This window comes from Dromiciops gliroides, chromosome 3 (assembly GCF_019393635.1).
Source record: "Dromiciops gliroides isolate mDroGli1 chromosome 3, mDroGli1.pri, whole genome shotgun sequence".
Taxonomy (NCBI): Eukaryota; Metazoa; Chordata; class Mammalia; order Microbiotheria; family Microbiotheriidae; genus Dromiciops; species Dromiciops gliroides.
This window is the reverse complement of record NC_057863.1, coordinates 160676541-160693784: the sequence shown is the minus strand read 5'-3', so window position 1 is coordinate 160693784 and position 17244 is coordinate 160676541. Positions and strand designations below refer to the sequence as shown.

The 17244-nt window shown below is 35.9% G+C and overlaps 1 protein-coding gene across 1 annotated transcript in view; it reads left to right on the top strand.

The window, feature by feature from the left end:
• The window catches only part of NALCN (sodium leak channel, non-selective), a 582828-nt gene that overhangs the window by 279432 nt on the left and 286152 nt on the right, over positions 1-17244 (top strand). The window contains 1 exon segment of the mRNA XM_043993194.1: positions 15641-15772. Within this exon segment, the coding sequence (XP_043849129.1) occupies positions 15641-15772 (132 nt within the window).

Below are 17244 nucleotides of genomic sequence, written 5' to 3'. Positions count from 1 at the left end.
TAAGTTATATCACTTGATAAAACAAAGAGGTTGGATTAAATGATACATAAGGTCTCTTCTAGCACTAAATATGGCACCCTTTAGAGGAAAATGTGCCACTATATCTAGAGCTCATTAAATGAGAGTTTAGAAACAAATACTACTGCAAAAGCAAAGGTATTAGGTTAACATCAAATGCTATTAATAGGAGATACAAACCATCAGTTGCACTCTGAATTGTGATTCTGTGCTTCTCTATTTTAAGGACTTTCCTACATGGTTTAGTAAAGTTTGAAAACTCTCCAGTGAGTTATCATTCAATAACCAATGATTTGGGGAGATTTAGATTTCCCCATTTTTCTTTTATCCTCATGTCAAGACCTCAGTCTCTGAAGGATGAGCTAACCTTTTCTTCTATCCAGACCCCAGCCTGGTGGGGCAGTCATTGTGTTTTGAGGTTTGGGTGGGGATAAATTCTTTGAATAAATTGCCCAAGGCCAGAATTAAATTAAGAAGTAAATGACAATCAAAGTTCAGGTCCAGCCCCTCATTGTAATATTCATTCTTTTGTTAATTGTTAAGTAACCACAGTTGATTGCCACCCAGGGGAACACTCTTCTTTTAGAGAAAGATAAACATAAGTCTGTGAGTCTGCTGCTATGATTGTCTTTGGTCTAAGACAAATGACCATCTATAGCCAAATGACCATCCTTTTATTAAATGCTGGCATTATTAATAAAAATCACTAAATTACCCAGGAATTTTGTCTCACTTTTTTTTAAATGCCACACCAGTATTAAACTTCCTGACATTTGTGCATAAAATTTTGTTTTCTTGGTGTTAAGTTAAAAAGTAGAAATGGAAGGTAGATTTTGTCACCTCTAAGATTGAATACTTTTTGATAAGTGGGCTGAAAAGTGGGAGCTATACAAGAGGATAGTATTGGCACTGAGCATGTGTTGACTGTCTGAGAATTTCGGAGAAGGGGGAGCTGGAGTAACAAAGATTTTATTTGACTATTTATCTAATGTTAAATTATCCAGGGACAATGTGATAGAACTACTTTGATTTCTGTAATTATTCAGCATTGTGAATAATGTCTGATTGTATACTCTAGCTTGTGGTGATTAATTCCAAAGGTTATAGAGTTGAATCATGAGTGTAATTTCTGCCCTTGTGGAGGTAGATGGTGACAGAAGTGTGGGTCCTAAGGTATCAAACCTAGAATACCAAACAGGGCAATAGATAAAAAAATTAGGGTTGAAAAGCAATCTATATATTGTCGGGAAAATTTTTAAGTCCGATGGAAGAACAAAAACAACAACGTTTCCAGGCTGAAGCAAATAGGTTTATTGAGAGAGGGTTAGTCCCCCAACAAAGCCAATAGGTTTATTGAGAGGGTTTTAGCCTCCCAATAAAGCTGGTCATCCAGGCATTGGGCCTGAAAGACCCAGAATTACACAATCCATGGGTTTATATACCCTTCCAAAGTTAGACTTGTACTGTATTATATCATTAGTTGTGCTTCTAAAATTAAAACATATTCTTAGGAAATATGAGGAACTACCTAAATCACTATAAATGACAGCATTATGATAACAATAGGGTGGGTCATTGTTAGGCCACTGGTCAGCAGCGTGTGAACTCTTTATGGGAAAGTATGTCACTCATGATTATTAAAATATAGCATTGCTGACTGCTAGATCTTGTGATATTACCTAATGCTTGACATTGGAAAATTAGGAAATATGAGAAAAGACTTAACCTTTTGACCTTATGTAATCTATATTAGAATAAATCACAATTTTTAGTTAATATATTGATTATTATCTTAATCAAATCACTTATAACTATGTTAAATCTCTTATAACTAAGGGATGGGGAAAATCTCACTCACAATATGAATTTCATTCAACTAGTAAGGCCTCTGGAATACATACATATATATATATATATAAAACAATGTCTTCATCCTAATTTGGTGAGAAGTCAAATCAATAAATATGAACTCATAAGTGTAGGAAATAAAAAACAGCTTGAAGTGACAACATTTGGCTGAATATGACACACATAAATATACCGCCTCCCCATTTTCCTGTTTTTCCCATTTATCCCCCCAAATGAAATAGTTTTAAATTTTTTATTATTTATTAATTTTATTAATTTATTTTTATTCATTTCATTTCTTTATTACTTTTGGAAACCAAAATTAATAATATCTATGGAGTGAAGTAAATTATATGATTTTCATTCAATCCCCAAAATATTTATTAAGTACTTACTATGTACAGGTCACCATGTTGCATACTAGGGATGCAAATTTAAGAAATGACACAGTCTATGCTTACAATGTAGTAAAAGAATGAGTCGTAGATGATGATTTTAAGAAATAAACGAATATGATTGATTTGAAAGAGAGGAAAGGGAATTTGCAAATATATAGAAGAAACATTCAGAAGGGTAGACCTAGAAGAGAGTTCCAATGAGTGGATGGCCAACAGTTAGAGAGAGGGAGAAGAGGGGGAAAGTGGAGAGAGAGAGAGAGAGAGAGAGAGAGAGAGAGAGAGAGGAGATATAAAAAGTAAGACAAACCACTGGCTTTGGTGATAATTTCAAACAATAGTTTCTGTGTAACAATGAGAGTACTATTCAAATAATTTAGAGAGGATTAAAAAAGTGAATAGTAAGGGGATAATAGAAAAGGGAAAAAAAAAGAAAGAATAGAAAGATTTGAAGAGAAGAAGGAAGGGAAAGTGGGAGGATGGCAAGGAGGTAAAAGAAGCCTAAACATTCTTGAAGGCCAAAAGAGAAAAGTCAGTAGAGAAGTTTAGAATGAAAAGATGCTATAGAATGATATTCCTGCATGAGAAATGGGACTGAAGTCCTGGAGCTTGAAAAATATCTGTGATTTTAGGGTTTTAAAAATATTCTGAAAGTCATTCCTCAGGAATAAAGATGGCTAAGAGAATATTCTTAAATTCTTAATTCTTAAATTACAATCTTACTGATTGAAAATTTTACATATTTTTTTTTTACTTTCCTGTCCCTTTTGCATGGATATTTACTGTATACATACAATGATTCCCTCCCCCCCACCCACCCACACACAGGGGAGAGGTATGCTGCAAATTAATTTAAATTCAGACTATGCTGTGGAAACATGTTAACTTTATTTACGAGATTATATAAACAATTACAGTTGAGCTCAGGTTAGGTTCAGGATTGAAATAGTTTCTTATTGGAAAATTTATATGAATTTCAAATACTCATTTCTTAGAAAGATGCATGCAATATAGTTTGTGCTGACTTAATGAAACTACTATCACACTCTGAAAAGTTTTCTCTTTTCTTTTTACTGTAGTAATATGCTCTGCACATATGGCCTTTGTCCTTAAGTGCCTTGATGAACCCTTTGGGTGTAATACAATTAGATTAGATCTGGTACTGATTTGATTGGAAATTCAGGAATTAGTTTGGTAAAATGGTGATACAAGTGCCCTCACCTTACCACAAAGAGCATTAACTTCCTTGCAAGGCTTCAGAAGGAATCAGTGCTACATGAGATTTTAAACCTAAGTGCTTCTTACCAATCTATTTTAAAATGTCTTTTTGGTATAGTGTATCATCTGGCATTCACATCTACAACCAAGAGCATCTGATTAAGAAATACGAAATGGAGTAGTGTGGTAAAGATTAAAGACTACTTATTCTAGAGTAAGAGGAACAAATTCTGTCCCTGATGCTTATGATTTCTGTGAATTGGGACCAGTCACTTGACTTGAGTGGATCTCAATTTCCTCCTCTGTAAATTGAGGGAAATGAAATAGTGTGTTCCTGATTTGTCTTTCAGTTCTAGACCTTTGATCCTAAGTCTTTAGTCATCACCTTTTCAGCAGAAAGAACAAAACGTTGTTTGGGGTAGTTGTGACCATTGTGGAACCAAATCATTAACTCAATAGGCATTTATTTCTGCTATTACTGTTTACTACATACTCTGCTGACCAGTGGAGAGATAAAGGTAAAAGTCACTGCTTTTAAAGGGGTCACATTTTAATAGGAAGAGATGATAGGTAAATTACTAGATACATATAAGATATATAGAGAGAGTAAAAGTAATGTAATTTCAGAGGGGAAGATACTAGCAGGTGTGAGGATCAGGAAAGGTTTCCCATAGTAGGGAGACTGAGACAATAAGAGGTGGAGGTGAGGAGAGAGGATACTAGGAATGGAAGACAGGTGGTAGAAAGGAAGGTGGAGTATCATTTATGAAGAAAAACAAATAGTTTGATGGTAAAGTATGTAGTAAGGAAATTGCAAAAGCAATAATGAATCAGATTATGAAGAGAATTAAATGTCAAGAAGAGCTTATATTTAATCTTAATTGTAATAGGGAGTCACTGAAGTTTATTGAATATGAGGATGAAGAGTCAGAACTTTGCTTTAGCAAAATAACAATAGCAGCTGAATGGAATGAGGTTGGAAGTAGGGAAAGACTTGCCTGGACACCAAATCCAGTCAAACTATTATAAAAACTTGAACTAGGGTGGTGGCCCAGTGATTGGAGAGAAGGGAGATGTGAAATATGTTGTAAAGATAGTAATGAGATTTGGCAACACATTGGACATGTGGAATGAGTTGAGACTGAGGTCTAAAGGATGATATGGAGGTTGGGAGCCTGAAAAAGTATAAATGACAATAACTTATTTCTTGATTTATGTAATCCTTTACAATTAGAGTGCAACTGCTATTGCAGTACCTAAAAATACTGTGAGGTAGGCAATATCTTTATTACTCTCCATGTTTCAGATGAGAAAAATGGGTCTCAGATAAAAATCAAAGAACTTGTTCAAAGTTAAAGATAGAGAGCTTTTAAAAAAGTTAAGCACTGGGCATCTTGAGCCCTCTATGCTCCTACTCAGTTATTTGAGGGTTTTTTTTTTGCCATCTTCTACCTCCCTTTAACATCTACAGTGACTTTGGTTCTATTCTCATCAGTTCGGCGGGGGTGGGGGGTTGGGGGGGAGAGAGAGATTACTTCTTTGTCAAACATTTTAGAATCATAACTTTATTGGAAAAAAGTAATATATAGCTAGAATATGTCACAGACAGGCAAAGTTTAGAATACAGCATATTCTCTCTCTCTCTCTCTCTCTCTCTCTCTCTCTCTCATTCTGTTTACAGGTTCTGAAAATTTAATCTTATTAAATGTTTCATCAAATCCCTTTAGGTTCAATCCTAGCACATGGAACTTTTGGTAGATGGCTGTAAAGGGCTATACAAGCTAGATTTATTACCATACCCACTTGAATGAGTATGTTTTTCCTCTTTGAGCCAATTCTGATGAGAGCAAAGCTTGCTCACTCCCCTGCTCCTTCCCCATCTTCCCCTCTACTTCATAAGTTTTTTCTTGTTTCTTTTATGTGAGCTACTTTATCCCATTCCCCTCTCCCTTTCCGTTTCTTCAAGTGCATTCCTCTTACCAATTAACTTTATTTTAAAGATGTCATCATGGGGCAGCTAGGTGACACAGTGGACAAAGCACTAGCCATGGACCCAGGAGACCCCGAGCCCAAACCTGACCCCAGACATAAGCCACCCTACCCGGCCTGCCCCACAAAAAAAAGGATAAACAAAAATAGAAGCTAAACAGAGGATTTAATATTTGATCCTAGAGATGATAAGGAGCCACTGAAACTTATTAGAAATAGAAGATGAAGTGGTCAAATCATGTTGGCAGTGGAGTGAAGATGGAGCTGTGAATGATTTAAAACAGGGAAACCAATTCATCTTTCTAGGTGTGAAGTGATGCGAGTCTGAACTGTATGAGTGTGGAGAAAGGGGTGTTTGTGAAAGATGTTGAGAAGGAAATAAAGACTTGGGAACTGATCGAATATACAGCGTGTGATGTAGGAGTCCCATATGACACCAGTGTCGGCTTTGGAAAAAGCAATTTCATTTGAACTATGAAGCCAGATTGCAGAATTTAAAATCTTACTTTCTCAATGAGTTTGGACAAGATGATGAAGAAAAATACAGGACAATAGTTTGAAAAGAGGGTAGGATCAAGTGGGAGGGTCTTTTGAGTACAGGGGGAGAGACATTGGCAGAGTTATATGCAGTAGAGAACCAGTACATAGGAATAATAGATATTAGAAAAGGAATGGAGGGGGAGTCAGAATGGCAAAGAGAAAAATTTAGACTTGTAAAAAAAATTCCTAAAAATTACAGCTAAACATTAGTAAAATAGACTGCTTTAGTAGGTAATGGATTACCTCTATAACTGCCTCTTCTCAGATTTTTCATCGAAAAGATTATTTTGGTATATTGTTGGTTTTCAGTCATTTCAGTTATGTCCAACTCTTTGTGACTTAACTTGTGGTTTTCTTGGAAAAGATCCTGGAGTAGTTTTCCATTTCCTTCTCCAGCTCATTTAACAGATGAGGAAACTGAGGCAAATAGGGTTAAGTGACTTGCTGTGTCATTTGAAATATAGATGGGGGTGCTTATCCCTGTCCTAAGTTTTAGGCAACTTAGCTGAGGTTTCTAATATATTGCTACTTATAAATTAGAGGCTATAGCACCAGTCTTTGGCATTAAGCATTTATTTAAGCATATTAAAGAGAGAGCACATGGCTCCAAAAGTTCAGAATCCCTACCTTACCTAGGCTATATATATAGAGAGAGAGTGAGGGAGAGAGAGAGAGAGAGAGAGAGAGAGAGAGAGAGAGAGAGAGAGAGAGAGAGAGAGAGAGCACACACAAAAGAGAGAGCAACCCCCTTCTCCCCAAAGATCTTTATCCTCTCTCTGGTAGAGGTGGGTCACTGCACATTGATCCAAGCTAATTGACCAGTCCATTGAGTGATATGACTTGGGGTTGCCTAGGTAAATTAACTTCCTTTTAGGTAGTCAGGAAGGTTAAACTACATTTCCTTTGCAATTCTCCTGACTCTGGGCTGGCCTTAAAAGAGGTCAGGCAAGGCTCCCTCAAGTGAGGGGGGCGGGGCTCTGGGATCCCTAAAACCCATATTTTCTCACATTGCCCAGGATCACACAGCTAGTAAGTGCCTGAGGCCAAACTTAAACTCAAGAAAATAAGTCTTCCTCACTGCAGGCTGACACTCTATCCACCGTACCACCCAGTGCCATATTTTGGTATATGGGTTTTAATAATTCTTAGTTTCTTTGAAAGAATACCTCTTGGGGCAACTAGGTGGCACAGTAGATAAAGAGCTGTCCTGGATTTAGGAGGACCTGAGTTTAAATTCAGTCTCAAGCACTTGATAATTACTAGCTATATGACCCTGGGCAAGTCACTTAACCCTCATTGCCCACACCAAAAAAAAAAAAAGAAAGAAAGAAAGAAAAGAAAAGAAAAGAAAAGAAACCTCTTCCATGAAACCTTTCTTGATCATCTATCTGCTAATATCTCCCCCATGCCAACACCACTTTTTATTTATTTTCCATATAGTTAACATGCATGCATGTTCCCCAGTAGAGTACAGGGGAAGGTACTTTAGGACTGGATCAATTTCATATTTCTTTGTATCTCTAGTTATCTCACACAAGTCCTGGCATATTATAATAGGCACTTACAAATAAATATTGATTGATACCCACTGAGGTCTCTCCTTCATTTTAAATGTTGTGATATATGAGAATTCATGATCATCAAATATCTTCTAGGATATCCTCATTTCCTGACATATGTTTTTTTTTCCATTTAATAAAGTGTTTATAAGATCCGAGGACAGAAAGAAACCTTACTAGTTGTCTACTGTAACATATTTATTTTATGGATCAGAAAACAGCATGCAGGAGCAGGGGTGACATGATTTGCCCAAGGTCACATAAGTAGTAATTGCGAGAGTGGAGATTTAAACCCAACTTCTCCAACCCTAAATTTAGTACCAGACTTATGGCAATCAGTCAGCCAAAAGGCACTTACTAAGCCCTTCTCATGTGCAAGGTACTATCATAATAGGTAGTAGGGATATTATGATGGAAAGGAAACTGCCCATGGCCACAAAGACCTTACATTCTGGGCTCGGAGTAGGTATGGGGAACAATACATATGAATAAGTAAACATAAACAAATTTTTAAAAATCAATTTCAGGGGATTCTTAACAATTGTAGAATCAGGTAAGGCTTCATGTACAAAGTGCCAATTGATTTGAGCTTTGGGAACCTGGGGATTTCTGAGAGCTAGATGTAAGGAAGGCATAGATCCTATACATGGGGAGTAATCCACAGAAAGGCTTAACAGAGATGGGAATTGAGAGGGAAAAGGAGTCAATGAGCAATTCAGTGATTTGATCATTTTTTTCATATTACACTGAACATTTTTGATAAATGATTTTATTTAATTTGTTATTGGGAGGCCATCTATAGAGCCCACTTATTAGAGAGACTTCCAGATAGTGCCTAAGATTTTTCATTGTTATTGAGAATCATGACCCATAGAGGTCACCTAACCTGATATCCCACCATGTATAAGACTATTTTCTAATATTCCTGATAGATGCTGTAGTTTTGAAAGAACCTATGGAGTTGTAATTTCCTATGTAAAACTTCAATAGATTCTATTTCTTATGGCCAAGTGTCAATTCAGTGTTTGACTCTGTGTTGTACCTTAAATGTGTTCAGATCTGTTTAAAAATTTTTTAAAAAGATGGAAAAAGATGCATGAAGCCAAAACATCAGAGCACTTCAGAGGAATACCAACTATGCTTATAAGAGGTCAGAACTATGAGATGTAAAGGACACTTCACAGCAATATGTAGTAATAGAGTTTTGTGAACTTCAAAGTATTTGTTATTTTATGGCTCAGTGACTTTAACTGTAAATATTTGTACTGGTGTCTTTTTTTTTTATCAATACAAAGTATTCAAAGAAACACACCAAGGAACTTATCAGGTTAGGCTTGTCTTAGAAACTTATCTAGCAAACTGGACAAGTTATGAGTCATCTCATGTTTAAAAGATTTGGGTTCTTTTAAAAACTATTTTATTCATTAGCATGCCATATAACACATAGTCTGTAACTTCAACATTTAAGTCTGGGTACTGCATCAGTTTTTAACAAAAATCAATGGTGGAATTTTTTGTTGTTTTTTGTGTGTTTTTTTAAACTTTAAATCTCTTCGAATATTTGAAATGTGTTCCTTTGGACAAGGCAACTGAATAGGTGATTATAGTGTATCAAAATCCATTGTGAGAGATTATTTTAATGACTCTATCAGCAGAGAAATGTAGACACTCAGATAAAAAACAACATAATTATAATGACAGCATGAAAGTAGAGTGGTGACACCCAGAAAACCCAACTAAAAATGCTTTTGACAATCGTGGCTAGAAGCTTTGTTTGGACCTTTAAGTAATAACTGTTTATTTTTAAAGGAAACTTCCTCAAGCAAGAGAAGGAAAATGAGAATGTGAAGCTCTTTGTTTGGCACATGAAATGAAGATTTCTTTAAATGTTCTTAATAGAATATTGTGCTAAGAAGGTATAGAAAAATGAACAATACTCTAGTTACACATATTTTCACTTGTTTCATAATAGAAAAAAAAAGACCCAGTAGCCATAAAAATCAGAAGGAGAATAAAAAACTTGATAGCTGAATTGATGATCCAATGATCTGGTTTCCTATAAATTACTCTATGTAATACACTGGAATATGCTGATGGAAAGAAATAAATTTGAATTCTATTTTACCTTTAAATGACATTAATGGACTTATACATGTTTGCGAATCATTCTCCGAAATTTTGTTATTCTAGATGTTTTGTTGTTGTTGCTGTTGTTGTTTGATAGATATGATTGTCAGTGGAAGTCCTCAGTCCTTACTTCTTCAGTTGTTTCAGTTATGTCTGACACTTCATGACCCCATTTGGAGTTTTCTGGACAAAGATACTAGAGTGGTTGGCCATGTCCTTCTCCAGCTCATTTGGCAGGTGAGGAAACTGAGACAAACAGCATTAAGTTACTTGTCCAGGATCACAAGGCAAGTAAGTTTCTGAGGCTGAATTTGAACTCAGGTCTTCCTGACTCCAGGTCCAGTGATCTATCTGTTGAGCCACCAACCTGCCTAGGAGTCCTCATTATTGTTCAGCAATCCTTTTGTCTGTTGTTGATTTGATGTTGAGTTGTAGCAAGAACTGTTCCAAAATGATTCCTTTCTATTGAGGGTACCAACTACATTCTGTCTTCTCTTAAAGAATTCTAATTAAAAAAAAAAACAAACAAAAAAAACCTACTTTGCAGAGAAAATCAAATGCCCACATGACTTCCCTTAACTTCCTTCTTCTTCATCACCTCAGAATTTCTCTATAATTTCATGTTTGCACTTCTCCTTTTCTCTTGCCTCTGGAGAATAAATATTCCTCTGCCCGACTAAAGCTAATGGCTCTGCACATAATTTAATATTTCCTTTTCATCCTGTCCAACTTTCTCAGGGACCTACCTTCTTACACTGTGGGTCATGATCCCATATGCGATCACATAACTGAATGTGGGGGTTGTGAAAAATTTGGAAATGTTATATACACCTATTTTATATACCTGCATACCTGGGGTCATGTAAACATTTCTCAGGCAAAAAAGGTATGGCAAGAGTTAAAATTTTAAGAAGCCCTGCTCTAGGACTGTACTCCATCAGTTATCTTGCTCCATATTCTTCACTGTCTTATTCCACATGGGTTCCTATCCTCCAGCATATAAATGGCTCAGTGGATAAGGTGCTGGGTCAGGAATCAGGGAGATTCATCTTCATGGGTTCAAATTTGGCCTCACATATTTACTAATTGTGTGACCCTGGACAAATCACTTGCCTCAATTCTTCATCTGTAAAATGAGCTGGAGAATGAAATGGAAAAACACTCCAGAATCTGTGTCAAGAAAACTCAAATGGGGTCATGAAGAGTTGGGCATGACTAAAAAACGATTGAACCAAGAAAACAACAACTCTTTGCTTTCTCTATATCCTAAACATATAATGTAATAATGCTTTCTCACACACACACACACACACACACACACACACACACACACACATCACCTTCTAATTATGCTGCTTCTTTAAGCTACTAAGACAGAATGATATGATAGAAACAGAAGTGGAGTCAAGAGGCCTAGATTGGAGTATCAGTTCTAGACTTACTAGTTTTGTGACCATGAGCAAAGCACTTTAGCACACGGCAAAGCACTTATCTCGATTTATAAAATAGATATGGTAAAACTTGTACTGATCTACAGAATTGTTTTTAGTAAAGTGCTTTTTAAACTAAACAAATTTATTATAACTATTTTTGCTATTTTATCTTCTCCTTATTGCCAAATTTATTCAAATAATAGTTTACACTCTCTTTGTGCCTATACTTCCTTTGAACCTGTTTACCGCTTAATTCTTTCAATCTGACTTACATCTCAACCATTCTACGAAAATTATTTTCTTAGAGGTCAACTACAATCAAAATTGCCAAATCTAATGGCATTTTGTGAGTTCCCATTCTCCTTGATTTCCTGCACATGTTGATCAGCTTTTCTTACTTGAAATGCTGTGTTGCCTTGGTTTCATGACACTATAGTGCTTTGATCCCCACCCTGCCTCTAATCAGTTCTTTGGTTTCATTTTCTGACTCTACTTCCACCTCCTGTATCCACAAAATGATTATCTCCCAGGGCTCTATTCTCAACCTTCTTCAGTTTTTTTCTAAATGTTATTGCTTTAGTGATCTCATAAACTTCCATAGCTTCACTTCTGTCTATGAAGAGTACTACTAAATCTGTACATCCAAACCTGACCTCTTTTCTGAACCCCAGCTTTCTATTTCCAAATACTTGAATGATATTGTTCTTTAGATTTCTTCCTCATACCTAAAATTTAACAAGTCCAATCCAGATGCACTATATCCTCCCTACCAAAGAGTTTCATGTGTCATTTCCCTATTTCTATTCATTGTACCACCATTTTCCAGGGCTGGAAACCCTGTGCTATCTTTGCTTCCCCAAATCATTTACCTTCCTTAATGCTTGTGTCTCTCCTTTGTTGATTATCTTCAATTTATTATTTCTGTATCTTATTCATACATAGTAGTTTGCATGTTGTCTCCCCCATTACACTATGAATTCTTTGAGAGCAAGGACTGTCTTTTGCCTTTCTTTGTATCTCTGGTAATTAGCACAGTACCTGGAATGTTATAGTTGTTTAATAAATGTTGTTTGGCCTATGTATAATCAGTTGCACATACATACATACATACATATTCATTTTCTGGAAAATTCCAGTCACATATAAAACACACACACACACACACACACACACAGGTCCTCTTTATATGTGTCTTATACTAAGGACAAGGATTGTCTTACTTTCATTTGTATCCCTAGTACTTAGTAGAATGTCTGGCACATGGTAAATCCTTAATAAATGATCTAAACCTCTGTCTGTCTCTCTGTCTATCTATCTATCTATCTATCTATCTATCTATCTATCTATCTATCTATCTATCTATCTATCTATCATCTTCTGTCAATCTTTCACTCAAAAAGCTTCAGTGGTCCTCTGTTGCCTACCAATTGAACTTCATATTTTTTAGCCTAGTGGTCAATGTGATTTCATACACTTCAAATTATGTTTCTAACTTTATCTCCCAATAGTACTTTATGCATACCCTCACATTCTTTCTAAAGAGATAGATTCATTCTCCAGATATGTTCCACATTCCCTCAAGTTTTCTTTTTAGTTTCTACTATTCCCTCCTCACATACAAAAACTGAAACTGAGTTTTCACTATTGAATTCTCTAGAAATTTTATACTCTCTTAAGGTACTTGTAATGTTCAGACTTATATTAAGGTTATTTATGTACTTCTTTTTTATACAATATGGAACAGTGGAAAGAAATTATTTCTTTGAAGTCAGAAGACCTGGGTTTGAACTCCACATCAGCCATGTATTACCTGTATGACTTTGAACAAAATGTTTAAACTTTCTGAGTCTCAGTTTCTTCATCTCTAAAATAAGAGGGTTAAACTAGATGGAAGGAACTCAGCATTAGTTCCAATTGTAAATCTGTGATTCACCCCATCCTTGACCAGAGTGTAAACCCCAAGGTGCTAGGAAACGTGTCTTCACGTTTATATTCATCCTTTCAGTGCCTTGTACATGGATATGAAGCATTCAGTGAATATTTGGTGAATAAATTAATGAGCTACAAAGGAAAGTCTTTCATAAATGAGATATAGCCAAGGCCAAAAATTATCAAATCCAAAGCACATTTCAGAAGAAGTAGCTATATAGGATTTATGGACAGGAAGACAAACAACAGGAGTTAAAAGAGAGGTAATGTAAAAGAGAGGCAATAAACAGAAATCATGGTCAAGAAAATGGCAAAGTACACTATCATCCTCCAGCTGAGAAAGCACCATGCCATAGAGAAAGACTACCAGCTCTGCAGTAAGAGGATCTGGGTTCAAAAACCAAGATTCCTTCTGACTTTGTGATCTTGGACAAGTCTTACCAACCTCTCCGGAGATCCTTTCTTCATCTGTAAAATTAAGAAGTTGACCTACATTGCCTTGGAGATCTGTGATCCAGCAAAGGCAGGATCACATGTAATAGGAAGGAAAATGTTGGAAACCAGCAATAGTCAAGCTAATGGTCTGGAACAAATTAAGGATTAATACCAAAATCACCACTAGAGAGGTGCCTGAGCCCTTTTAAATACCTACTTATACTTTTTTGTTTTTCTAATTCTACTCAACTCTAGCTTATGTTTTATTTTATACTCATCTAACTGAGGATCCTTATGTCTGTTAAAAACATATGTCTATTTTAAGGGTAGGCTAAAACAGTTTTAAAATTTGAGGTCCCGGAATATAAATGTCCTCTGCCACTCAGTAAGCATTGGTCACAATTGGCATAACAACCATTCTGTTTTTGTTTGTTTGTCACTCAAAAGAGAGTCATTTTAAGAGGACCTTTAATGAGTACTCAGGTAGATTGCCTGTGAAAAACTATCACAATACCTACCAGGAGAGAAAATAACCCTAAGTCTCTTTCTGCTTGTTAAAAGTTATATGTACTGCTTTGTAATTTTTTAAATTAAGTGTACTTCTTCCTTTTCTTTAGTTCACATTGCATAAGCACCTCTTGCCTTTGATACCAGATCTTAGATAATTTCTCTGTCTGCATAAGAAGGGGTATACTAGGCAGATACATAAGCAACATCTGGTGAAACATCTACTTTTAGAACAAAAAGAATTGGAGGGATGGGAGAGTGGAATGTGGAATCAAGCCTGCTATTGGCAGTAGTTTTCCTTCTGAGCACACATTTCCAGAAAATGTTTTGCTAAAATATAGCTTTTCTAGATAAGCAGTCTGTTGGAAAGTTTCAATTTAATTGTGCCTTGTACATCAAAAAGCACAATTCACCATAGAAGTTAAACTCCATTTCAAAAAGCAATTATTAAATGCCTACTATGTGTGAGTCATTTTGCTAAATGCTAGGAATCAAAAGAAAAATGAAAAAAATGGCCCTTTTCCTACATGAATTTGCATTCTAATGAAAAGATGAAATGTAACACAGATAAAACATGTATATAATAATTAGAAGTAGAGAAAGTAAAAGCTAATTATTGAAGGAATTAGAAAAGGTTTCCTGTGGGATATAGCTTAAGAACTGAGCCTTGAACAAATTTAGGGATTATAAAGTGGAAAATTAAGACTGCATTTTGGACATGAGAAACATTGAATAGGCCAGTTGGGTTGGAATGTAGGATGTATGAAAGGGGGTAATATATAACAAACCTGGAAAGGTAAGTTTAAATTAGGTTGTGAAATTGTTTAAATACCAAACCAAGTTGTTTTTATTCTATCCTAGAAGCAGTAAGGAGCCATTGAAATTTCTTAAAGAGGGGACCAAAGTGATCAGAATTATCCCTAATGAATATTATTTTGGCAGTTGTGGGAGATGGATGGGAAAGGCAAGATTAAAGTCTGGGGAGCCCATTTAAAAGCCTGACCAATCAAATGTGATGAGAACCTAAATTATGGTGGTGGAGGTGTGATTAGAGAGGAAGTTGGTGTGAGAGATTTTGCACAAGTACAATAGATAGTGAAAACTAACTGCATATGGGGAGTGAGAGAGAGTAGAAACTAAAAGATTAAAAGATGACCACTGTTATGAACTGGGTTGACTTTCAGAAAACTCATTGGTGATGCTCTAACATGAATAGGGAAGTTTAAAGGAGCAATAAACTCTTGGGATAAGAAAATGAGTTGTTTTGAAATTGTTGGGTTTAATATGCTTTATAGGAGGCCTATCTGGAGATGTCCAAGAGGCATCTGGTGATACAAGACTAGAGATGAATATATAGCTCTGAGTCATTCACACAGTAACAATAATTACAGAATCCCTATTTGTCAGGGCCTAGAGAAGTAATCTAATCTAACCTGTCCCTGAGAAGGAATCTCCTTTGCAACCCACACTTAACCTCTGTTTAACGACCTCTAGTGATTGGAAATTTATTAAGACATATGAGCTCATACCATGAAAATGGTGTTATGTTCAGTTATACCTTGAAAAGCAGAAGCTCTTCTTATTCAAGAAAATGATCTCTTACATTGACATATGATATCTCTCTCTCTCTCTCTCTCTTCAGAAAATGATGAGGTCTTCAGTTTTTCATATGTTTATACTAAGCATGGTGACTGTAGATGTCATTGTTGCTGCTAGCAACTACTACAAAGGAGAGAATTTCAGAAGACAATATGATGAGTTCTACCTGGCAGAGGTGAGCATATTAATAACATCTAGATATTTTTCAGGTATGAAAATGAAGAATTTCATGGGTCAGTTTCCACTGAAAAACCTCGGTGTTCTGGATGCAAAGCTGATCATTTCCCTTGAGGAAATAGATCCATGGCCAATTTTTTCTTCTATTTGGAAAAAGAAATGAGAATTGTTGGTCTTTGGTTTAATGCAGCTAAGTCAAGTGAAGCTCATTCTTCTGCCCACACCATAGTCCTTGCTCTGAACCTGAAAAGAAAAAAGAAGACTACTGACAATATACCTCGGCATTTTAGCTCTGGTATAAGTCTGGTTTTTATTTTTCCCCCAAATAGAATGTATCTTTCACCTCAGAGCACTTCCCCCTTGTAACTAGTCCCAGAAAATGACTATAATTGTCACTCTCACCTAGAGACAACCTCCTAATTATTCTCTGTGACTCAACTCTTTTATCACTCCAATCCATCCTACACATTTCCATCAAACTCATTTTCATAAATTCAGACCTTACCATCTAACTCCCCTACTCAACCAACTCCAAGTGGCTTCTTATAGTCTATAGGATAAAATATAAACCTATTTTTCCAGGTTCATAATTCCAGGTAGTACATTAAGGTTTATTAAACAGTTTCCTTACAAGCCACTTACGTAGATAGTGAAGTATAATCCCTATTTACAATGATAAAATGGAGACTTAGTGGCTTATGCAGCTTCAGACAGCTAATATATTGTCAGAAGAGGGAATCAAACTCAAGTTTATGAACCATCAGATTGCTGCTCTCTCCCTTAAGTGTACCTCATTTAAAAAAAAAAAAACTTGTTTGAAAGTATTTTGGTTTTGAATTTCAACTGTGATTTCATTAATTTATGTTTTTGTTTTTGTTTTTTGGGGTTTTTTTTTGCGAGGCAGTGGGGGTTAAGTGACTTGCCCAAGGTCACACATCTAGTAAGTGTCAAGTGTCTGAGGCCGGATTTGAACTCAGGAACTCCTGAATCCAGGGCCGGTGCTTTATCCACTGCGCCACCTAGCCGCCCCCGATTTCATTAATTTAATAAGAACTCATTGGGATAGAACTCCCTCTACCCATGCAGATCAATGTCATTCCTATGACTTATAGTTGTAGAGAAGTTGTTTTGATCACCAAGAGGTTAAATGACTTATGTGTCATTGGCAGCAATCGGAGCCATATGTTCTTCACATCCAAGGTCAACTTTCTACCCAGTGCATAATGCAGCCTTAATATGAACATGTACACTTTTAAAAATAGATACTTATGAGGTTAATTATTTACACTATGAAGATATTTTACATCCTAAAATAAAATTTTCTTCAGGGTTCTTCCAATCTTTTTGCAGTTGTTTAGTTTCCAGAAACACAACTTGCACAATTTTTCAGGATAACATAAATTTCATAAAACCAGTTATACCTGTAGGAAATAGACACCTATACAAATGTCACTTAATGGTTAATATGTC